At 37.7% G+C, this 25,331-nt stretch overlaps 1 protein-coding gene across 1 annotated transcript in view; it reads right to left on the reverse strand.

Annotated features, from left to right (window-relative positions):
* Nucleotides 1-25,331, reverse strand: part of mdc1 (mediator of DNA damage checkpoint 1) — a 138,613-nt gene that overhangs the window by 106,719 nt on the left and 6,563 nt on the right. Inside the window, exons 2-3 of the mRNA XM_028808334.2 lie at nt 23,139-23,266; nt 17,106-17,732 (exon numbers count right to left, since the gene is read on the reverse strand). Coding sequence (XP_028664167.1) covers nt 17,106-17,732; nt 23,139-23,259 — 748 coding nt within the window. The 5' untranslated portion in view covers nt 23,260-23,266. The remainder of the gene's footprint in view (nt 1-17,105; nt 17,733-23,138; nt 23,267-25,331) is intronic.

Consider the following 25,331-nt stretch of genomic DNA (forward strand, 5'->3'; position numbering starts at 1 on the left):
ACAGTTCAAAAGGTATAACCAATGGTCGACTTATTGTCATAATCACACAATGGATCTAACCATTACTTACAGAGACGAGACTAAAAATTTCTGATCACTACTTAAATATTTGTTTTGTTTCTGCCCTTACCAATACAATCACAATTTAAAACAAGGGCAGTGCAACATCACAATTTTAAATCTACATCAAAAGATCAAGTGACATCTAATTATAATGTGACTTTAAAAGAGGCTTTAATAGGGTGGTTCCCCTTAAAACAAAAGAGCTTAAAGCACATTGAAACTCACCCTGGTTAAGTGAAGAGTACTCATGCTGCTAAATTAGAGTGACAAAAACTTTTGAGAGTAGGTGGGGGAACAACAAAGCTGCCGGTCTCCAGTAATGCATAAACAAACAGTGCTACAGAGTGTAAAAAAAAATCTCCTTTTTTGGCCCACTCTGATTACTCTTCTAAATTACTAGATGACAACAAAAACAATCCTTGTGACTGTTTACAATAGCTGCGGTGGGTTGACACCCTGCCTGGGATTTGTTCCTGCCTTGTGCCCTGTGTTGGCTGGGATTGGCTCCAGCGGACCCCCGTGACCTTGTTTTCAGAATCAGCGGGTTGGAAAATGGATGGGTGGATGTTTACAATAGCTGCTGATCTAACAAATGGGAATACTGAACCGCAATACAAAATAACTAACTATGATGAAGGAAATTCCGCAATAAATATGTTGTTAGATTTAAGTGCAGCATTTTGACACCATTGACCATTCTATTCTATTCTATTACACAGGCTGGAGAATTAAATTGGGCTCTCAGGGATTTCCTTGTGTAGTTTAGTTTATATTTATTAATTTCTGTGAAAATAAAAATATGCTGAGAGTACTCCACCACTGTACACCGAAGTTAAATATAGTGCCTAGGGAATTCATTCCCAGAATGGGGTTAATCCATTCCCGGGAACTCGGGAATCCCGGGGATGACACAGTGCACGGCATCTCACATGTGAACGGTTTTAGAACGACCGACACTTATTTTTAATAAAACTACTGCAATATGTTGACACAAATAAAAGACTAACCTTATCTACAAGCAGTTCATGCTGTCATATAAGTACATGTATCTTTAGTTGCGGTAATAAGAGCGTAGAAAGCACAACGTGTCCAGCGTGTGGTTGTCCAGGCGAGAGCGCACCTTCGTGCAGAGTACACCAGCCGCTGAGAAAGCACACTCTGCCTCCACTGTAGTAGGTGGCACAGTCATCAGATACTGATTGACTTGTTCTAAACAACGCCCACGCTTGCCGCTGCTCTGAAACACCGCCATTTCAGCTTTTACTGATGCATCCAGTTTCTTGTCATCATTCTGTGATGGCAAGTTTCTTGGCACAGATAATGCAGTTGCAACAGACTGACGCATTGCAATTTCAAGTTGCTGTTCAAAGCTGTTGCCCGATGAAGTGCAAGCTGCAGCAATGGGGCCACCTTAATTATTTTCAACTATAACTCTTATTTCTTGATCGATTTTTACACTTTTACACGCTATATATGCAAGCTTGAACGTTCCCGTTTTCTCGGGAATTATAGCAGTTTCATGGATTCCCTAATAGTGTCCCAGGGTACTCACAACTTTACCATTTTCAATTTACATGCTTCCATTGGCAGTGTAGGACAAAGTGGTCATTGTCCATTCTGCTAGGCTTTAGAAGCACAACAGGCCTGTTAAGAAAGCAGATTTAACAGGAATCCAGCTGCTCCTTCCTTCACTTGTATTCCAAGCTAAGTGAATGAACTGCTGCCTGTACCAGAATCTGCCTGTACTTCATCCGATAACAAATGTATAAATCAGATGTAGAGCGGACATCTCTTTTTAAACACATTCTATCTTAAAACTAACTAAATAAGATAAATTAGAGCGCTAAATGGCAAGTAAACAGCCAGCCTCCCTATGTTGTATGTTTGTCTGTCTAGTTCCAGGCTACTAAACACGTGGCCTTGGGTCACATTTTGCCCCCAAAAACATTTTATGTTACCCCCAGTTGTAAGAAATGTATTCTAATCTACAAATCACTTTCAGGATTTAAAAATCAGTTTTCGCTCAGAAAGGGGGCACGTTATCATTTCATGTCTTTTCAACTCAAGCAATGTCATCTTCTTTCTGTATGACAGCGCAAAGTAGACAAAGTTTACAGAGCTACTGGTGAAAACGACAAGAAAATAGAGTAACACAAAATTTCAGACAAGCATAAGACATTTAACAAAACACCTGAAGAAGATTCACATTCACTGAAATAAACAATAAATCTTTATGTCTGCTTTATTAATCTATCTATCTATCAGTGATATATAGTGGTACCAAAACATGGAAATATTCAGTGTTACCAGGAAAGCGGTCATGCTGATTTTGGAAAATCTCATTCCATTCAGAGCCAATTTAAAACAACCTAACTTGCCAGCAAAGTTTATTATGATGCAAAATAAAAGCATCATCATATAAAATAACACGGAATGTTGTAAAGGGCCACAGACTTATTAAGAACTGTTTCTTGAAGTGTAGTGAATCTCTTTTTGCCGATTTAAAAAAAAATAGGATATCATAGTTGCAATTATGATTCCAAACCTATCATATTGTACACTAGCCAAAAGAGCTGAAACAATATCCAATAATACAATACAATTTATTTTTTGTATAGCCCAAAATCACACAAGAAGTGCCGCAATGGGCTTTAACAGGCCCTGCCTCTTGACAGCCCCCCAGCCTTGACCCTCTAAGAAGACCAGAAAAAACTCCCAAAAAAAAAAAAAACACCCTTGTATTGAAAAAATGGAAGAAACCTTGGGAAAGGCAGTTCAAAGAGAGACCCCTTTCCAGGTAGGTTGGGCGTGCAGTGGGTGTCAAAAAGAAGGGGGTCAATACAATACAGTACAATACATAGAACAGAATATATCCTTAATACAGTATAAAAATAATAATCTTTTTGAGGAATTTATAAAAGACCTAAGTAACACATAACATTTTAGTCTGGCCATTGAGAAGTCAACTGATACATCAGACACAGTGCAGCTCAAGGTGTGGGTGTGCATTCATGGCGTAAGTTTTGTTGAGGAAATGCATACACTTCTCCCACTTAAAGGCCAAACAAGAGAAGGGACATTTGTTTAACTGCATTTGAATTTTTTTTAAAGTGTCCAGGACATAAAATTAACCTGAGTAAGCTGGTGTTGGTTACCGCCTAAGTTTTTCCATCAATGGTCATGAAGGAGAAGAGTCTTATAGCGTTGCTGAAAAAAGTTCCAGTCACACTCCACTATTTTGCTTAGTACTGCATTCCCCAACAAGAACAATTATGCTGCAAACTGGAAAAAGAAAATCCGAAGGTGACGACAAAAAAGGTAATTAGGATTGTAAATTGCATCCGAGGGTAATCACTAAGGCATTGACAGTTTCGATCTTTAATGGAAAAACATAAAACGCACCATCATGACCTCGTAATACATGCCAAAGTTCAATGGTTAAGCCGAGTTAGCATTTTATTAAAGTCTATTCTCACCGACTTCACTGGGCATTTAAACATACCAAATCTGAAATTACAAGGAAACAAGAAAGTTCTCCCGGTTCATATTAGTAATGTTTTAGCTTTACAAGAAAAGCTGTTTCTCTATCAAGAACAGCATCAAGAAGATGATTCTATTTATTTTGCATCCCTGAGGTAGGTAAGATGCTCAGCACTACTTTCCATCCAGCAGAGTTCACAGACTACCTTTGCTGAACTTTCAAGGGAATTTAAGGGTAATTTTAATGACCAAAAACCACTAATCCCAATGATCTGTGCAGCTGAAAATCTTCTTACTAAACAGGTTTGATGTTTCAAAAGGCAAATTTGAAAATGAGCTTATCAATCTGCAGAATAACTGTATTTTACAACAAAAGTATAAAGAGGAATCAGTTTTAATCCTCTGGATGCATAAAAAAAAATGTGAAAAAAAAAATTGACTTGTTTATTGTTGAGTTACACATGTGAAAGTGCATTTTCAGCAATGGATATTATCAAGCACAAACAGTGCAATTCCCTTACTGGTAAGCATCACACCGACTATCTGTGTGCTATAAAAACTGGAAATTAACTTGAAAATAAACTAGGTCAGTAAAACGCAAACCCAGTCTTCACATTAGACAAGTTTACAGTATGTGTTCTGTATTGTGTGAAGTATTATATTAAATGTACTATGATGGACATTCAAGTTATCATTGAAAATAACTGCAGAGCACATAAACAACTAGATACGGTATATAATTATCATAACTGAATTTTCATCAAGTAAAATATTATTTAAAAAGTTGCTTTTAGATTTGCAGTTGTATGAATAAACTGTTTCAGGCAGACAGGAGGGAATGGTAATAAACCTCCTGATTGTATTAATTTATATTTATGGAGGGACATGGAAATATTTAAATGTAACTTGCATATATTTTTTCATTATATGAAAACATTTAAGATATTAAAGTTTCAACTAACTTTCATAATTATCTTAAGTTACATTTTTACTTTACCACTTTTTTTCAGATAAATGTTATTTGATTAAAATTGTTCCTATCTAGTGATGATTACAAGAGAAATCTTACAGTAGCCAAGCTCAGAATAAAGTGCTACTTGCTACATTATTCTTTTGAATTTGTGACTGTTTATTAAACTTAAACCCAAATGGAAAGAAAATGTTTTAAGTAGATTTGCCAGTTTTAAAACACTCTAACTTAAATTGTTAGGTAAGAACTAATGCGAAAAACTTGAGGAAATATTAAAGTGTTTTGCATTGTGGCCCTTCAGTCAGGCTAATTCCTAGCTTTTGGTCCCTGAGATACATGAAGTTGAATAGCACTGGTCTAGGTTGTCTGTGTCCTGTCTTACATTACCAATGTGTATATGCAGTTATATTTCTGTAATCCTTGTTTATATAGAAACTAGGGGGCTCCGCCCCCTGCTCGCTTCGCTCGCCAACCCCTGGCGTTGGGACATGAGAAAGAGTCAGATGTATGAATTAGATATAGAATAGTGTGCAGCTTTGGATGATGCCCATAGAAATAACAAATAGAGTGTTTGTCATATATTAATGTTTTATTGGAATATTTCTTTGTATACAACATTAGCAGTAAAGATGGTGTCTTGTCCTTGAATGAGTCTTCCTTGGCATGGATTATTTATAATTTTAACTTTAACGTCAGATGAAGGCCGAACACGTGAGAAGGCAACATAAAGTTGTCCATGTCCAAAAACGGGTTCAGAGAGGTAGATGCCAACCTTGTCCATGGTTTGTCCTTGTGATTTGTTGATGGTCATGGCAAATGCAGGTTTAATGGGGAACTGTCGGCGTTTCAATGTAAAAGGTAATTCTAGCTCAGAACTTGTAAGGTCAATTCTAGGAATGAGAACAGTATTGTTAGCATGTGATCCTGTAAGAACTGTCGCTTGAATAACATTGCGTGTCATGGTGTTGACGACTAACCGTGTGACATTGGATAAACCCTGTTTTGTGTTAAGGTTTCTTAATAGCATGATTTTAAGGGCAAGGTCGTGTTGTGGTAATCCGGCAGGGTTAATAGTGTTCAAATATTCTAAGGGGAAATTTATATGTTCATTGTCGTCATCAGAGTCAACTTTGTCTGAGCTTAGAAAGATCTGTGTCTCTCCAGGAAGTAATGAAATGACTTGGTTATTAATGTGATTAACATTAATATTTTTTGGACATAATATAGTGCGTCTGTGATTGGGACCGGTATTTTGAATATTGAGTGACATGTACGACCATTTATTAACAGATTTGCTGCCACTCCGGAGGATCGCAGTCACTGTTAATATGTTTCCTTTTCTGCAGTTGAACGGTTAATAGTGCTTTATTGTAAGGAGATCCACCTATGCTGACACCTATGCTGTCTAGTGTGAAGGTGTTGACGTTCACTTTAGAATATGTGGCTTTGGGTGTCACTTCTTATGGATGTGTGTTTGTTTGTTGGGGGGGGTGGTGGTGGTGAGGATTGTTGTTGCGCGAGCGTCTTCTTTCTTTTTGTGTTCCTGTGTCTTGTTTGAATCCCCCTCTTTGTGTGTGTCCCGTCCGTTGCTTGTAGGGTCTGTGGGGTGGGCTTCGCTCGCCAACCCCTGGTGTTGGGAATGATAAAGAGCGTGATGTATGAATGAGATATAGAATAGTGTGACGGTGTAGATGATGCAAATAGAAATCAAACAATAAAGTGTGTGGCACAGTGTAAAGGTTTATTTGAAAATTTCTTTGTACACGCCGTTTAAGTGTAAAAGGTAATTCCAGCTCAGAACTTGTAAGGTCATTTAAGATGGTTATTGTTGTGATCAGAGTCAAGTTTGTCAGAGCTTAGAAAGAGTTGTGTCTCTCCAGGAAGTAATGGAATGACTTGGGTATTTATGTTTTCCACATTAATATTTTTTGGACATAATATAGTGCGTTGTGTTAAAAGGGGCATTTGGTCTAATGAGATTGCTGTTCCAAATGTCTCTGTAACTAAGTCGTCGCAGATAAAGGCTTGAGGAATTGTAATAATATGTGGCTGAAGTCCATCTGTATTGGTGAGTGTACCATCTCTCAGTTGTAATAAGCAATTGTTATGATCTGGTTCTGGACATCGTATCTTTTTTACTAACTGTATCTTTTGAAAGTAATGCCAATTGTCTGCGTATTTTAAGGTGCACTGAACAATAGCTGAGTGCATGGCATCTGGAAGAATAGCTAATCACTGTCTAAAATCTCCTCCTCATAAAAGTACCTTTCCTCCAAATCGAATATTATTATTCATAAACGTTTGTAGAAGTTTATGAATAGTGTTGAGTAAGTGACTTCATGCCATTGAACATTCATCAATAAACAACATTTTTTCAAGACGGATGTCACGTGCAGTGCCACCGTTAATGTTCATAGTGGATACCGATTTGTAGGATCTAATGCAGTTGATAAAGATTTAACTTTCAGGTACATCGTCAGTTATAAGCTTCTGTAGATATTCAGTATATGAATGTAAAGAAGGCAGTCTAATTTGACCCTTTTGACAACAACGTGTAAATGTATAACTTGTATTGCCAGTTGTTTCTTCAGGGAAGTGAACTGAATGACAATGATTGCAAATGACATTCATTAATCCGAATGAATTTTCCTGGTGTATGTTTTCCTTGTGCCGTTTGAGAGGCGCGTTGTTGCATGTGTAGTATTTGGGACGTGTTGTTTTGGAGCTGTAATCGATTTGCCTGTGCTGTGTGAGAAGCCCGTTGTAGCCTTCGCTGCCATTAACGTATGTCTGAGACGGGAGGTGTTTCGTTTTGAATCCGTGCCTGTTGCGATGCAGCACTTTGATTGATAGATTGCGTAATGTGGATCTAGGATGTAGATTTGTGCATATTTGCGTTGTTGATTTGTTTCAGGGTGCACTGTTCCAATGCGATGCAGTATTTGTGCACATATGCGAAAGCAGTATGGTCCAATGCCTTTTGGTGGCCTGATATTTACTCCGGTATATGCAAAAGCAAATGAACTATTGTAGGATCTAATGCAGTTCATAAAGTTTTTACTTTTAGGTACATCGTTAGTTAGAAGCTTTAGTTGAGCTTTGCGTTTTTGGAGTCGAGACATTTTTTCTTATGGATGTGTGGGGGGGATCGTTGTTGCGCGAGCGTTTTGTTTCTTTTTGTGTTCCTGTGTCTTGTTTGAATCCCCCTCTTTGTGTGTGTCCCGTCCCTTGCTTGTAGGGTCTGTGGGGTGGTTTTGTGTTCTTTTTTTTGGTCTTCCATGGGCTTGTTGAATCCCCCTCTTGGTGTGTGTCCCGTCCCGTCCCGTGCCTGTAGGGTGGGGGGGGGGGGGGGTGTATGGTCGTGCCTTGCTATTGTGCGCTCGTCTGTCCTTTTTTTTTTGGTGTGTTTAGTTTCGTGTGCAATGTGTTTCGTGCTTTCCCCTCGTTTGAGTACTCTTTCCCCTCGTTTGAGTACTCTTTTATGTGCCTTTTCCTTATTTTGGTGCTTGTTGAGCCTCATTTTTGTGACTCCTTTCTGTATGTGCTCACTCCTGTTTTCTGTGCTCTTGTCGGACTCTTTTTGCGCCTGCGTCTCTCGCGGACCCTCATCCGCCTCTCTCGCCCTCTTTTGTCCGCCTTTCTCGGGTCCTCAGCCGACTCTCGCGGACTGTTTGTTGCGCCGGCGCAGTACGTCTTTTTGCAGCTACGGCCCATGGCCGGATGTGCCTGCGTCCATCATCCGGTTTAGCATTCTCGGTTAGTAATATGGATTGTATTGTTCTGTTCCTTAAAACAACTATGCTTCAGTTACCTAAATATAAGTCTAAAGGTCAGAGATCTGTCTCCTTCAACAGTGAAGGGTAACATAAATAAAGAAGGAGCCTTGCTGACTTATTTGATTAATTACTGGTATTGCCAAAGGCAAAACTGATAATTAATAAACCATACGTACATTTACTGGCATCCCTCTAGTGGGGATGGTAAAACAAAACTCTTTCATACAGCAACTATCTATCTATTATAAAAAGAAATCCTGTCCCCTGTCCTGATAGTCTGCGATACGTGATCTTTCTCGGAAGGTAATTTAAAGACCCACGAGACGAAAGAGACCTACCACGGTGCGTCTCACGGGAACATAGAACAAGAGTCTTGCAAGACACACCCTACTTACAAGCAAGATCAAAAAAAAAAACAAATCAGTAGTGTAAAGGCAGTCATGCAGCACACACAGCTCCAGGGCTCTCAGCGCATATAAAGTGTATAAGGTCAATACGGTAGAAATGAATAGGGTAGAAATTAAATGAATAGGGTAGAAATGAAACGTCGACGATTAAATGAAGAATAAAGAAAAGCGTGGAGAAAAGAGACTCAAATGCGTTGGACAGAAAAAAGAGCAAAAAAGAATAATCGAGGTGCAAATTCAGAAAATAAGGAAAGTAATTATCAGCCTGGAACAAGTGGAATTGAAAAAAAAAGCACGTCCAGTCCGGCTCAGAATTAAATGACAGTGAGTAAAAGACAAAGTAGAACTTCATAGAGATGTTTACAAACGTTGACGTTCTAAACACATGCAGAGCAGGTTAGAGACTATGAAACCAGTGAAATAAGAAAGGCTCAAAAAAAACAAACAAACAAAAAAAATGGCGCTATACACGTGGAGAAAGTTAAAGGATATGAAAGTAGGAAAATTACAAAATATAAAAAAGTAAAGATCGCAGTAGCGCAAACAAACAAACTGCCTCATTTAACTATGCACCAGTCTAACTTTGGTTTTGCACAATAATTACTACACTATTGCACCTTAACACTTAATTCTACTTTACTCACATAATTTTACTTATTTATTATGTTCTACTATACTGTTATCTTTCGATCTATGACTTTTTGTTAATCTAAATGATATTCTTCTAACTTTGCACAGTTTTTGATAAGCAGATTAGGATGCATTTCACTGCGTGTTGTCCTGTGTAACTATGCATGTGACAAATAAAGAATCTTGAGAATTTCAAAAACGGAGTTTACCACACATGCATTTATTGGTTACTTTGTTAATGTATATATATTTATCTGTCTGCTTATTTAAAAACCAAAATTTACCCCAGGAGTCAAAAACGCTCTGTCTAGCCCTTGTACAAAAACCTAGACAAAAGCTGGGGTATCACCTTGGTAAACCCACGTACTTTTGGAACTGTGAGAGGAAAATAGCACTACTTTACAGACAGGAGTCCAATGCAGAACTCTACTTACTTTTGTTACTTTGTAAAAAAAAAAATTATTAAATGCTGATGATGTAGATCGTTTTATCTATGCTGAAATTCCAAACAGAGAAACCTATCCTGACCTCATTAAAAAGATTCAGCATATTGGGACTCGCAAGATTACAAATATTGTTTTTACAGAAGTTCTGAAATAAAAGTGAAACTAATGAAATAGCAACAATTCCAAGAAAAAACAAACAATCTTAAAAGTGTGTATCCGGAAAACCAAATACGGGGGTTGGCGAGCGAAGCGAGCAGGGGGCGAAGCCCCCTAGTCCTTAGAAAATTTAACATTCACATTTACTTGTATGCAGACAATACCCAGCTACACCTTTCTTTAAAACAAATTGACGTTTCTTTGATGAAAATTTAATTGTGTCAGTGATTTACAGGGGTGGATGGGTGGAAACTACTCTAAATATAGAAAACATGTTTTTGAGTGAGAGCGATGCAGACCACAACAATATTCTGTTATTTTTTAACTCAAGTGGATTAACAATCAGTTTTACTGAAGCAGTAAACGAATAAAGAGCTTTCTTTGAGACCAGAATGTATTTAACACTAGAATCCCTGAAGCCTATGAAAAAAGTTGCAATCCCAGGCCACCTTAAACTCCTTCGCACCTCCTCATCAGAGTGTTTGTCTTGCCAATGTGTCGATTGGCACTGGCAGCAGGCAGCCAGCCCACCGAGGCAGCTGAAGTCAACTCAGATGCTGAAGGTTATCTGGCAGTGAGGTGTTTGGAATTGTATAGGGTAAACAGTATATTGTTATTTGAGCGGCACATGGGGAAGACCGAAACAAGTTGTCCAAGCGTAAGGTAATGATCACCTCGATGGCCACCACTCAAGAATGATTTAAACAAAGACTAGGGGCTTTGCCTCCTGCACACTTCACTCACCAAACCCCGTGCAGGCGCTACACGCTAGCCACTTCACGGATCTGCCATTCACGTATGGGAAAGCGGATGTACAATTTAAACAGATTGTTATTTTCATGGGAATTGTTACATATGCGTAACAGACCTAACTATTTTACATTACAGCAAGTAATTAACCATAGTAAAAAATAGTAAAACATAATAAATTGAAAGAAAATTTTGTTTCATGTTGCATTATAGGTATTTGTTGTGTTTGGCTTTGAAATTAACGCACAAATACTTTTTAAACTTACACTTTTACTGTAAAACTTCAGTAAAAAAACAATATTTGGAGTTAACTTTTCGTCAATATCGCTTTGAATTTTGATTTCGTGTTTGGAGTTTCATCGTGACAACGCAACGTATAACTGCCCGTGAGTGAATATCACTTCTTTCTCTCTAATAAATAAACCGACTTTTTCGAATGTTTGTCCCTGTGATTTGTTAATTGTCATAGCATAAGCTATTTTAAAGGGAAACTGTAAACGTTTTAATGCGAATGGCATATCAAGATCTCCTTTGGTGTCTAATGTTTTCCACGGAAGATGTACTACACTACCTTTCTTGTCACCTGTTAAAAATTTACATGTCAGAATTGTTCGACCAATTTTGATCACAACTAATATTGTCCTATTGCATAGCCCATCACTCATACATAGATTACTCAATAACATTCTGATGCATCTTTCTTTCAACAGTAATTCGGGCGGTGAAACAGTGTTAATGGTTATAGATATTCTACGGGATATTGTAAGTTGATATTTTTATCTTCCGCACAGTCACCACCAACTGTTTCGGCATAGTCTATTGATACGCATTTAACCAATTTGCCATGTAACCGATCAATAGTTTTCACATTAATTCGTTTGACTTCATCGTTCCTCTGTGCTAGGATTGCCTGTGTACTCATTTCTTCTGTTGATAACCCTGCGGGATGAAATACTTCATTAAGATTTGGACATAACAAGTCTTCTTTGGTTGGGAACTTAAAGTGAGGAAAATGTAAACATTTATAAGCGCAGGAACTGTGTCTGACAAAAGCATTCATACAGAAGCTAGCTCCACTTTTATTAGCAACATTTACTGAAGCTAGAGACAATAAAATTCTACATGAAACGTTTTGCCAAGCTCTAATTACTGTGTTTCCTAAGCAAAATAAGGACTTGTTACAATGTGCATCATACAGAGAAATCTCACTTTTGAATAACGATGTAGAGATACTTTCTAAAGTCCTAGCTAGAAGGATTGAGAAAGTGCTTCCTTCAGTAATATCACAAGACCAAACTGGATTTATTAAAGGCAGACACTTAGCTTCCAATCTTTGACACCTGTTTAATGAGATATATTCACCCACAAAGTCACACACCCTGGAGATATTATTATCGTTGGATGCAGAAAAAGCATTTGATATGGTTGAATGGAACTACCTTTTTACCATATTGGAGAAATTTAGGTTTGGCCTGAACATCTGTGCATGGATCAAACTACTGTATACCTGTCCAGAAGTTTCAGTTTGTATTAACATTAGTTCAGACTACTTCTAACTAGAACGGGGTACTAGACAAGGATGTCCCTTGTCACCATTGCTGTTTGCAATTGCCATTGAACCACTGGCTGCTCAATATCAAAATGCTTATGAGATAAAGGGGATCATCAAAGAAGGACTTCAACAGAAAATTTCTCTATATGCAGATGATATGGTGCTGTACATATCTGATCCACAAAATACTGTGCCTGCAGTCCTAACAACACTTACAAAATTTCAAAAGATTTCTGGTCTCAGAATTAATTAGAACAAAAGTGTGCTCTTTCCAGTGAATTCTCAAGCACACAAAATTAGATTGGACACCTTCCCTTTTATCATCGCTGATCAGTTTAAGTACCTAGGGGAAAACATCACGAGTAAACATAAAGCTCTTTATCAAAAAAAATTTGCTGTCTGCATGGAAACAATTAAACAAGACTTGCATAGATAGTCTACCCTTCATCTCACTTTAGCTGGAAGAATTAACATTGTCAAGATGAATATCCTTCCTAAGCTTCTTTTTCTATTTCAAAACATTCCAATATACATTAATAAATAATTTTTTAAGAAATTAGATTCAACCATAACCTCATTTATTTGGAATTCAAAACATCCAAGTATCCAAAAGGCGACCCTACAAAGACCTAAGGAGGAAGGTGGCATGGCTCTACCTTTCAATTTATTACTAGGTTGCGAATATACAAGCTATAAAAACATGGACATTGACACAAATAAGTGAGCAGACACATCCTTGGTCTGCAATAGAAATAAAATCCTGCAGTACTTCTTTATATTCCTTGCTGTGTACCCCAATAAGTACAAGTCATCGCCAGTATACTAACAATCCAATAGTGCTTTACTCACTCAGAATATGCAACCAATGTAGGAAGTATTTTAAGACAGAGAAAGCTTCTATCTGTGGTACGATAACAACCTTTTTCCACCCTCTCAAACATACATAGTTTTTAATGTCTGGAAAACATCCGGGATTAAATCACTTAGAGATCTGTAATAGATAATGTCTTCGCATCTCATGAACAATTACACTCAAATTTAACTTTCCAGCAACACATTTCTTTCACTACATTCAAATTAGAAACTTTGTTCAACAAAACCTACCCAATTTCCCTCACCTCCCACCTACCTCTATACTGGAAGAAATTTTGATCAATCTTGAGGACTCAAATAGCATTTCTGTAATATATAAAAACTTTTTAAACTCCCTCCCTTTCAAAGATCCCAGAGTATACAGTGATCCCTCGCTATATCGCGCTTCGCCTTTCGCGGCTTCACTCCATCGCGGATTTTATATGTAAGCATATTTAAATATATATATCGCGGATTTTTTGCTGGTTCGTGGATTTCTGAGGACAATGGGTCTTTTAATTTCTAGTACATGCTTCCTCAGTTGGTTTGCCCAGTTGATTTCATACAAGGGACGCTATTGGCAGATGGCTGAGAAGCTACCCAGCTTACTTTTCTCTTTCTCTCTCTTGCGCTTTCTCTGATCCTGACGTAGGGGATGTGAGCAGGGGGGCTGTTCGCACACCTAGACGATAAGGACGCTCGTCTAAAAATGCTGAAAGTCACGTTGCTACCTTCTGTGCAGCTGCTTAGTAAAGCGACATGCTGCACGGTGCTTCGCATACTTAAAAGCTCGAAGGGCACGTATTGATTTTTGCATGTTTGTTTTTCTCTGTCTCTCTATCTCTCTCTCTCTCTCTCCCTGCTCCTGACAGAGGGGGTGTGAGCTGCCGCCTTCAACAGCTTTGTGCCGCGGTGCTTCGCATACTTAAAAGCCAAACAGCCCTATTGATTTGTTTGCTAGAGATTGTTTTCTCTATCTATGTGACATTCTGTGCTCCTGACACGCACTCCTTTGAAGAGGAAGATATGTTTGCATTCTTTTAAATGTGAGACAGAACTGTCATCTCTGTCTTGTCATGGAGCACAGTTTAAACTTTGTTTGCAGTGTTTGAATAACGTTCCTGTCTCTCTACAACCTCCTGTGTTTCTGCGCAAATCTGTGACCCAAGCATGACAATATAAAAATAACCATATAAACATATGGTTTCTACTTCGCGGATTTTCTTATTTCGCGGGTGGCTCTGGTACGCAACCCCCGCGATGGAGGAGGGATTACTGTAGTGGGAAAAGGATCTCTCTCTCAACATCTCAGAAAAGGAATGGCAAGGTAGCAATGCACAGAATTCACTTGAGATCCATATGCGTAAAGCAAATAATTATTCAACTTAAAATTATATATCGAGCGCATCTCATTTAAAATTGTCCAAAATGTTTCCCAGGCAAGATCCAACCTGTGAACGTTGCAACCAAGTAACAGCCTCACTGGGCCATATGTTTTGGGCGTGCACCAAATTAACATCACTTTGGACCAAATTTTTAAATGCCTTTCAGACAGCCTGGGTGTCACAATTCCACCTAATCCACTAACAGCTGTGTTTGGTGTACTACCAAATGGGCTTAAAATGGATAAGGACAAACAAAATTGTAATTGCCTTTACTACACTATTGGCACGTAGACTTACCTTGTTCAACTGCAAGAATCCTAACTCACCTCTTTTAAGTCAGTGGATAATTGATTTTATATATTTCCTAAAATTGGAAAAAAAATCAAATTCTCACTTAGAGAAACGTTTTCAAAACCTGGCAGGATCTGATAAATAACATTTTAGAATAAGCATTTAAATTGAGGAAGTGGATTCTCTCCCGTCTTTTTCTATTCTATATATCTATCTATCTTTATTTATTTACATATTTTTTACTATTATTAAAGTGCTATTCTGTTGACCTAGCTTTCTTTCTCATGGGTCGGGGTTGATTTGTTTCAAACCAGTTTTGTTCAACTTTACTTGCATGAATGGAATATTTTTTGATTTTAATAAAATAAAATATAAAAAGATGTACAGTTATGCCATACTCTTTCCATTTCTTAATTATTGATTTAATTATTGATTTAGGTTTATTTTTGTGAGTTGGGAATTTTCTTGTATCCATTCCCTGACTGATAGGTGCTTTTCATCACCTACTCATGCTGCTGCTTGAAGTGTTTGTCTTTTTTGCATGAATTAGGCCATGATACTGACTCACCAAAACCTAGATTTTCCAGATATAGGTAATATAAATCAATAGAAACCCTTTGACTGTAGACAGGTGGTCTCCATTTAACTAAATGTGCGACCTCTAAACCAACTGGCGGAACCACTGAAGATTTAGGTGCGTCACATTAAAGGGGGTGAATACTTACTGTTTTCACTATAACATTAAAGTCCTTTTCTGTTTATTAGTGTCAAAGAATCCAAAATAAATTCACTATGACTCAATGTTGTATAACAAAAAAACGTGAAATCGTCCAACGGAGTGAATACTTTTTATATGTACATTATTAACTACAGGATAACACTCAAAGCAGTAGTTTTAAACATGCATCGAGGAAGCTCATTAACATGGATTAAACAAAAAACTTACATTTGACAGAACACTAAGTGACCAACCAGTCCTATTTAGCATTGCTTGATCCACATGGACAAAGCTATAAATAAGGAGGTCCCAGCCTTACTTGTTGCAGCCCATCTGGTTTGCTCGTTGTTGTCACTGGGTCATCTACTTATGCTGAAGAAAAAAAGACTGTTGGACTGAATGGCTAACGTTACACAAAAGCTTTTGGCGTCTGAAATATTCTGTGGGGAATGCAACTAGAATGCCACTTGCCAGACTAGGCATCCAGATTCACTGTCCACACCTTCATCTTTTCTGATCAAGTGTCAGTGATAGACATGAAAGAGGACTATCGGCATCACCCATTCACTGGATATCTGATTTAAGTTAATATTTTTCAGGTTCAGTCCTTTGGGACCCCAATAATTTTTGGATTTTTAGCATTTAATCCTAAACTGAAGCAATAACTTCACTGCCATTTTTACTCATCTGCTGATTAAGAAACATTTCTTAATTAGTATTGATCCGCATCTTGAGATTACATACATTTTGTAAAAACATTATGTCCATGTTGTTTTTAAAAGAACAAGGGCAAAAAAGCAAACCACTGATGTGACATTCATCCATTTTAAAAGGAGATCTGCTTTGTGTTTTACCTTGCCTCTCGTCTTCCTCTATGGCACCATATATCCCTAGGGGTATGGATTCACCTTGGAAAGTCATCACCAAGTGCAGTTATTGACATTGAATGTTCATTTCTAGATGTAGATGTGAACTGCTGTCTTTGTTCTGTAGACAACTAGACAATAATAACTGAAAAAAGTCACACTTATCACTTCTGTTGTTTCACTTGACAAAAGCTTGTTTAAATTATTTTGCAAAGATACTCCCTGTTGCAACTGGGTTGAAAATGAATGTATGCTCCAATGAGAGAAAATATTGACCATGCATGCTTGCAATCAAGTGACAAGAACAGATGAGACATTACAGGCATCCATCCACCATCTTCCTAACATGTTTATCCCAACAAACAGTGGACTCGAGTCAGGAACAATCCCCAAGACAGGACGCCAGTCCATCCCAAGGCAAACACATATACTGATGCACTACAGCCACTTGTCACAAGCATGCCTCTGAAACATGGAAGGCACATTATACTAAATCAAAACCTTTGTTACTTCAAAGTGGGTGTATTCTGTAAGTTTTAAGGTTTCTCTTCACGGTACTCCTATTTTTTTTTTTTAATTTGCTTGTATCACTATGAAAGACAAAAAACAGAAAAGACTGAATAGTAGATTAACAGATTAAAAGTGTGTACATACTTTCAATAACTTAATAGTAATAGGGTGCTTGTTAGGTCAGTATGAATAAGACAATTCCTACAAAAACAGAATCAATAATCCATGACATTGTGAAAAATGAAACACAAACCTGATGTATATGCACTTTTTTTCTGTTTTCTTCTTTTGTCATCCTCTTCCTCAGAATCAGAGTCAGAGACAAGTGGAAGATTGTATCTTCTTAAAGTTGTTACTGGTGTCTTCTCAAATGTCAAAGGGTGTGTTACTGTATGAGTCTGCGTGTCCGGCAAGAGAGAATCATCTTCCTCTTCGTCTGCATCCACCTCTTCTTCCAATTTTATACCAACAGATTTATTGTTTGGCTGTTCTAATGTACAGCCATTATGTGATAGCAAACTACTGCAGTTGATTTCTTGTTTGCTTTTATCAGCCACTGTATTTGTTGCTGCCATAGTGTGTGAGGCATTTTCTGAGTCCTTTTGGCTCCCTCTGGGACTTTCATTGTTCAGAATGATATACTGACAGGGCACATCTGCAAACATAATCAGATCTCCATTTTGCAGATCATAATGGACTCTTGGCTTCAGCAGTTTGCGTCCTTTGCGAGTGCCATTAAGGCTGCCACAATCCCACAATAAATGTGAATCACTCTCAATTTCAATAACAGCATGGCACTTTGACACAGACCCAACAGGGACAGCCACAGTACATGTCTCCTCCCGACCTACTGTGTTTTCTCCAAGAAATAATAAAAAATCTGCAATTAAAATAAATAAGATTACATTACAGTGCACATATTATAAAACATCAAGTACACAAAAAGATTGTCAAAACAGTAGAATCCACTATGTATGCACAAAGATAAATAATAAGCAGCTATTTTGTACGTACTGTCAAATTATTTATATGTTTATTTCTATTTTATTTGTAATGTCGATATCTGATCTTCTGTATAAAATAATTAAGTGTAATCAAATTTGCAGCCTTAAGAATAGCATGTCAAAGCTTGTCATTACCTTCATTGGAAAAATAAAGTCATATGGTTCCAGGTTTTTTTTTTTGTCGCAATTATTATTTTATTAATTATTTTACTTATTATTTAGTTAATCTCCTATAGTGTTGTGAAACATTTAAAAACTATTCTAGTTAACTGTAGGGTCTGTTGGGTTTCTATTCCGTGAAAAAGCCCCCCGCAATGAAAGAGTTGGAAAATAAACTGAATTTGGTTTTACAGTAAACGAAAAAAAGGAAACAAATATAATTTAAATATCTTAGCAGTTTTGCTCCAGCCAATGATAAAACAAATGTAGATATTTGCCCGTGTGCACCTTAATTCTTTTAGGGCGGATGTTGACTTTTGTCTACAGGAGGGGTTGAGGGCACATGTCGACAAAAGTCGACATCCAGGTGTAGATGGTGACAATCAGATGTTAATGGTGACAAAACTCACTGTTACATCACAGGCATTCCCTCTCTGCTTGAAGGAATGTTAGACTCATTGACTCTGCATCTAATCCTTGCTTGTACGTGAGTTACGAAATGTAAACTAAGGCAAGATGGCATCAACATCTCACAAGGGAGCGAAGCGAGTGCAGAAAAGAAAATACTCAGCAGACGATGTTTTGTGCATTCTCGCGGAGTCGGACTCCGATTTTTCAGAATCTGATTCTGTTGACAGTGATCAGGAGATTGAGCAAGAGAGTGAGGAAGTGGCATCAGCTGATGCCACCCCAGCTGATGCACCTACGGCAAGGTTCATGTGGGAGGAATACCCAGACATTGATCCGTGGGAGCCAAACTGGCTACCAGACTTCACAAGACAGCATGGCTTGCTGTTGGACACGATTACCAGCTGCTGGACTACTTCAGGTTGTTCTCTCCTGATGCTGCTTTTCAGCTAGTGTCAGACGAGACAAATAGGTAGGCAGAGAAATGTTTTTAATCGCAGGCTGCACTTGCACCACATTCTCGTTTTTCAAAGTGGAAACCCACAACAAAAGATGAGATGAAGGGCGTTGTGGCATTACAAATAGAGATGGGACTAGACTGGTGATATAACTTCATGGAGCATTAGTCCAAATGTGCTTTATCCCCTGGTGGCTTTGGACAGGTTATGCCGTGTGATAGGTACGTGCTGCTGCAAAGTTTTATTCACTTTCTGTGATAACCAGAAGCAAATCCCAAGGGGTGAGCTAGGCTATAACCCCATGTATAAAGTTCAGCCCCTGCTTAACATTGTGGAACCGACATATAAACAATTTTATCAGCCTGGCTGTGATTTGTCTGTGCATGAATCTATGATAAAATACAAGGGATGCCAATATATGCCAGAAAAGCCCACAAAGTATGGCATAAAGGATTTTATATTGGCAGAAGTAAACACTGGTTTCTGCCTGAAAGTAATCACATATACAGAAAAGTATTCCTGTCAAAGAGGGAACTGTCCAATGACAAGTCAGGTTGTGCTGGAGCTGCTTCAGGGCTATGAACATTTGGGTCATGTTGTGTACATGGACAATTTTTACATATCCCCAGAATTGTTCATGGAGCTACAGAGCAGCGGATTTGGGGCTTGTGGCACAGTGAGGGTGAACAGGAGGCGCATGCCTTCACAGATGAAGACAGACAGGCTTAAATTTGAAAAGAGGTGACAATACGGTTTTCGTGCGGGCAGAAAACTTGGTGGCAGTGGCATGGCACGATGTCAAACGGGTGACTTGTCTCTCTACAGTACACACTAACAATACATGTGAGAAAGTGCAGCAACAGACAATTGAAAAGGAAGCACCAGTGCAACACATATTGTAAGCAGTCCAATGTGGCAATGCATGCAATTAGCTGCTTTCAGTAATATCATACACAGCAAAGTCCTGCAAAGTAACATGTATGTGATATGTATGTGAAATCATATAGTATGCAGGCTCATACAACATGCAAGACAGTAACATTTATCAAAAGTAAATATTTTTTGTTGATTTGATATGTTAAACCATTGCTTTGTGTTCTTTTTTAAAAAAAGTTAGTTTTTGAAAAAATATTCAGCCCTGGGAGAAAAGAAAAAACTAAAAAAAAAATTAGCCCTAAAAGAGTTAATGAACACTACAAGTCATAGCAATGAAAAGATTTCAAAGGTATCAATTAAACTGGGCAAACACAGCTATTTTACCTTTAGATAATATAAATATTCCTGCAGGGAATTAAACAGACAGAAATAGTACTTTGCAAGCCTACACACATACATATAACCAAAAAGAATATTTAAAAGTGAAAAGGAAATTTAACTGGGGTCCATGAAGTTTGAAATTATTTTGCACATTTGGAAAACATTAGTTGATAAGCTTAAACCACCTTACTTCATGTCATGGAACCAGTGTTAAAGTGTGGTTGGGGCTTTGACCCTAACCATTCATTTTGCCAGTGACTTGTTCCAGAAAGGGTCTGCTGTTCTGCAATATTAATCATTCCCTTGTAAAAGCCTAAAGTCAGACTCCTTTTGTGGTCTAAGTGATTCTTTTTTCTTCAGTTTCTAGATTTGCTTTCTCTTGTGTATTTACATGCCCTGTTTAGTCTACTTGCTTTTATGACCATCTCCATGTTAATTTTGCCCAAGTCTAAGTTTTCAGCCTGGAGTAATAAACAGCCATTACTTTTTAATTTTGACTTTTTGTCATATTGTCCCAATTTGCATACAAATTATGATGTGAGCTATGAGTCGCTGTTGCAATTTGTGAAAAGTGCCACATACAGAACCTATCCATCATACTGCAGGGTTTAAAGATTCCTTAACCACCAAGAACAATGTTGGATTGACCAACGGAGAATAATTTGATCTTTCATAACCTTATTTATTTGCTTTTCCTAAACCACAGAGAGAAAGTCATTTAGAATCTGCTTGATGTCCTGTTTTACATAAAGCATCTTGTGGTGATGTAAACAGTGAAAGGTACTGATTAGAAAAAAAGGTTCTCAATTATTGATGACAAAATGCAGGTGTCGCCAAACCCAGCTAAAATTTAGTGGTGCAAAAGAATATGTTTAGCTTTTTTTTTTTCTCCGAGGACCATTGAGGAAAAAAAAAATTATAGCAACCTTCTTTTTGTTCAAAGCAGGTGAATGTTTGAGATATTTATCTATACTAATAAAAGGCAAAGCCCTCACTGACTGACTGACTCACTCATCACTAATTGTCCAACTTCCCGTGTAGGTAGAAGGCTGAAATTTGGCAGGCTCATTCCTTACAGCTTACTTACAAAAGTTAGGCAGGTTTCATTTCGAAATTCTACGCGTAATGGTCATAACTGGAACCTGTTTTTTGTCCATATACTATAATGGAGGAGGCGGAGTCACGTATCGCGTCATCACGTATTACGCCTCCTACGTAATCACGTGAAGTGAAAACAAGGAAGAGATTTACAGCACGAGTCAAACACGGGAACGAAGTTAAATGATGTTAATTGTTGAGTGTCTTTTAATACTGCGTAATTGTTGAGGGTCTTTTAATACTTTGTAAGCATACATATTAACAGATGTGCAATTAAACGTGTGCATTTACGGGGTGATTTCTCAGGCTTAAAGCTCGAAGTGATCACTCAAGTGAAGGCAGCTTCACAAAAAAAACAGATCCTTAACAAACTGTTATTGGTATATTTTCCCTCAATTTAAAAAGGTTTTCTTCTTAATAAAAATTTAAAAACAGTACTTCGCCGCTGCAAAGCACGGGGATGTATAGATATGGATATATAGTTTACTGTCAAATAAATGCAAAGAGTACGCGACACGTGTTTCGCCCTCATTCTGGGTTCATCAGGCGTACACAATCCATTGCACTCCCTCTCGGGAATCGAACCTCGGACATCAGCGCCAGAGGCGATGCCCCTAACGTTTGCACCACGGCGTGTGGTTCGTTTATTTGACAGCATGTAGATCGGGGTAATTACATTCACGGCATTCGTAGTCTGTGTCACAATCTGATTGTATGGGTGGTTACCTACCAGGTAACGCTTGTGGTTGGCCAGCAATCTGCTAACATCCGCCACGGTGCCCTCAGTTTGTGAGGAGCAGATGATAGAATGGTTGAAATAGTTTACTGTCAAATAAATGCAAAGAGTACGCGACACGTGTTTCGCCCTCATTCTGGGCTCATCAGGCGTACACACTCCACATGCCGTGAATGTAATTACCCCGATCTACATGCTGTCAAATAAACGAACCACATGCCGTGGCGCAAACGTTAGGGGCATCGCCTCTGGCGCTGACGTCCGAGGTTCGATTCCCGAGAGGGAGTGCAGTGGAGTGTGTACACCTGATGAGCCCATAGATAGATAGATGTGTATGTATGTAGATATGTATATATGTGTATATATATGTAGATATGTAAATATGTATATATATATATATATATATATATATATATATATATATATATATATATATATGTGTGTGTGTGTGTATATGTATGTGTATATATATGTTGATATATGTATATATATATGTATATATGTAGATATGTGTATATAAGTATATATGTTTATGTATATATATGTTTACATAACCTCTTTAACACACTACTTCTCCGCTGCGAAGCGCAGGTATTTTGCTAGTCATCATTAAGACAGAGAGAAAGAGAGAAAAACCAGCAGTCTCCCAACTCTGGAAAGGTCTTTTTTAGTATGACAATTCCCCATGGTAAAAGTCTAGAAAAGTCATGTGACCTCTCCATGAAAAAGACATCAACTTTCAGTTACTTCAGTGCCTTTCCTAATGTACAAATCTTAATCCATCTGAGCATCTTTGGATGAGATGAAAAATGCTATTTAGTACAAAATGTCACCACAACAAATTTGAAAAAGTATTGGACGCACTAGAGTTGACACAAGTTAGCACTCTAGGGTCAAACTGTTCACATTTTGTTACTTTCCTGCTCCAATAAATCAAATCTTTTTGAAGGCAGATGTTTGACCTGCTTGCTGTTATGCATACATACAGTACCTAATTAAGTGCCACTCAGAACCTATAATGTTATATTAAAAAGGATGATGTTTAGCTCTTCATTTAAATTGTTATTTCTCATTAACCAGAGAACTGCTTATTTCCAGGTTTACATAATTTAGGCTTTAAATTGAAAAAGTAAACAAATATTTAAAAAGTTTCTTTAGAGGCATACCTTTTTCTTGGCAGTGAGCATTATTAAAGACTTTTATCCTTGCCATAGGTCTTCTAATTGATACTTCATTATCAGTCTCTTCTATAAAAAATGGTTCATCTATCAACTGAGTCTGCTCCATGATGGTGCTACAAGAAAAGAATTTCAGCTTTGAATAAATACTCTGCTGGTGACTTTAAAACATTTTGAAGTACATTTTAACAGTTTAACTACTTTACATACATTGCCCTTTGGCAGCATAAAGACAAACCCAGCCAACCAAAATATTTAACTAGAATAGGCACTCTTAAAAAGGTGTCAGCATAATATAAGGCAGAGGTAAAAGGAATATACTCTTCGATGATCAATACTGTGTTTGCTTTAAGCGTTTCTTGTGATTATGCCCAAAAATGCTGTTTTAATAGATCTTCAGCAGAGCTTTCAGTTCAATAGGGTATTAGCTGGACCAAGAACAAAATACTCACAAGGAACTATACTACTGATCTACATGTACAGAAGTACACATTGTCAAAAGAAATACATTTTTATATTTTTGGACAATAGGATATTTGATTGTCATTTCAAAAATACTAACAGATGAATCTAAATAAAAAAGAACATTAAAAAAAAAAAAAATCACATTTTGAACCCACTTATACCATGCATGTATTTAAAATCAACAAAAGTGCAATTTTATTGTTTAGAAAACCTTAGTACATCCTAACTTTTATTACATACGTCAAGTATCTAAACTTGGAAACAAGAATTAAAGTTACATCATGTAGTCAAAAGACTTCTCTGAGGCCCCAAGAAGAAAGACCATAAAGCCATTTTAAAGCAATATTAGTGAATTATTCCACTATCTGAAAGAAATTATCTGCAAACAGAGATAATTTCAAACCAGAGGCAAATCTATACAGGCCAAGAGCTGACCAAAAATGCTTCAGGAACCAAGTCTTCAAGAACCATTGGATAACATCACGGAATTTACATATACGTCTTACCTCAGTCACTATTAAATTCAACAGGCGAGTCATCAGATAGTGACTGTACAATTTCCCTGTACATGAAAGGTCAGAAAGGTGTGAACCTCTGTTCTCAGAAAAAGAAGATTTATGAATGAAGTTTGCCAGACAACACCTCTTAGAATATAAGAACAATCTAGATGAGAAAAGGCCATTCAGCACAACAATGCTTGCCAGTTCTAGCCACTTAATTCTTCTAAAAAAGAAGCAATGTTCTCTGGACAGATGGGGCAAAGGTTGAGATGTATGACCACAATTTCACAAGATATTTACCCCAAAGGACATGTGTAATAGATTAAATGTCAATTCTAATTTGTTCTTAAGTAAGCATGAGAGAATAACTGCGCCCAGTGATGGATTGATTTCTGACTTACATGCAGAACTGTCAGGATATGCTCCAATGTCCCCCAAAACCCTGAAAATGTTATGTTACAGAAGATGATTGACCAACTCTGATGATCTTTATGAATACATAATATAATTTGTAGCTGGAAATCCAAAAAGGGAGAAAATTATTCACATATCTTAAAACACTGCTTTATTCCTTAGCTTTTGAATCCTACCAGGAATAATCAACAGAGGAACATGATTAGACTTAACACTAGAATTACCAGAGTCTATGAAAAAACTCGTAGATCCGGCCCACCTTAAAACCGTTCTCGCCTCTCTTTTGTCTTCTAATGTGCCGATTAAGACGAGCAGCAAGCAGCCGGCTATTCCATCCCCCACCATCGCAAAACGTTCACTAAATTTTCCCAGCTCAGGCCTTGTTTGATAATCTGGGAGTGACTGAACTGGAGTTTTAGAGTGGAAATAATCGATCGTTATTTGGAACACACGCATTTCATGTGTGTTCCGTTTCTACAGTAATCTGTGAACACATTGTTAAAACAGAAACATTTTTCATACTTCAGTAATAAATGTTACAAAATGTAGGCATAAACTATAGAATGTGTGAAGCCTGATGGCCAAACATCAAATATACACTTTCACAAAAGGTTCAAGGATGTCACAACACCTTCTGTGGCATAATGCTGAAATTTGCTGACTCAGAGCATGGCACCCCTTCCGCATCGTAGAGACCCGAGTTCGATTCCCCGCTGGGGAGGAAGTGGTTTTTTTTTTCTTTGTAGCCTCAAACGGACATAAAATTAATAAATTGGTATGCACTGTAAATCGTTAAGTTTAA

Source organism: Erpetoichthys calabaricus, chromosome 1 (genome assembly GCF_900747795.2).
Source record: "Erpetoichthys calabaricus chromosome 1, fErpCal1.3, whole genome shotgun sequence".
In the NCBI taxonomy this organism is placed as follows: Eukaryota; Metazoa; Chordata; class Cladistia; order Polypteriformes; family Polypteridae; genus Erpetoichthys; species Erpetoichthys calabaricus.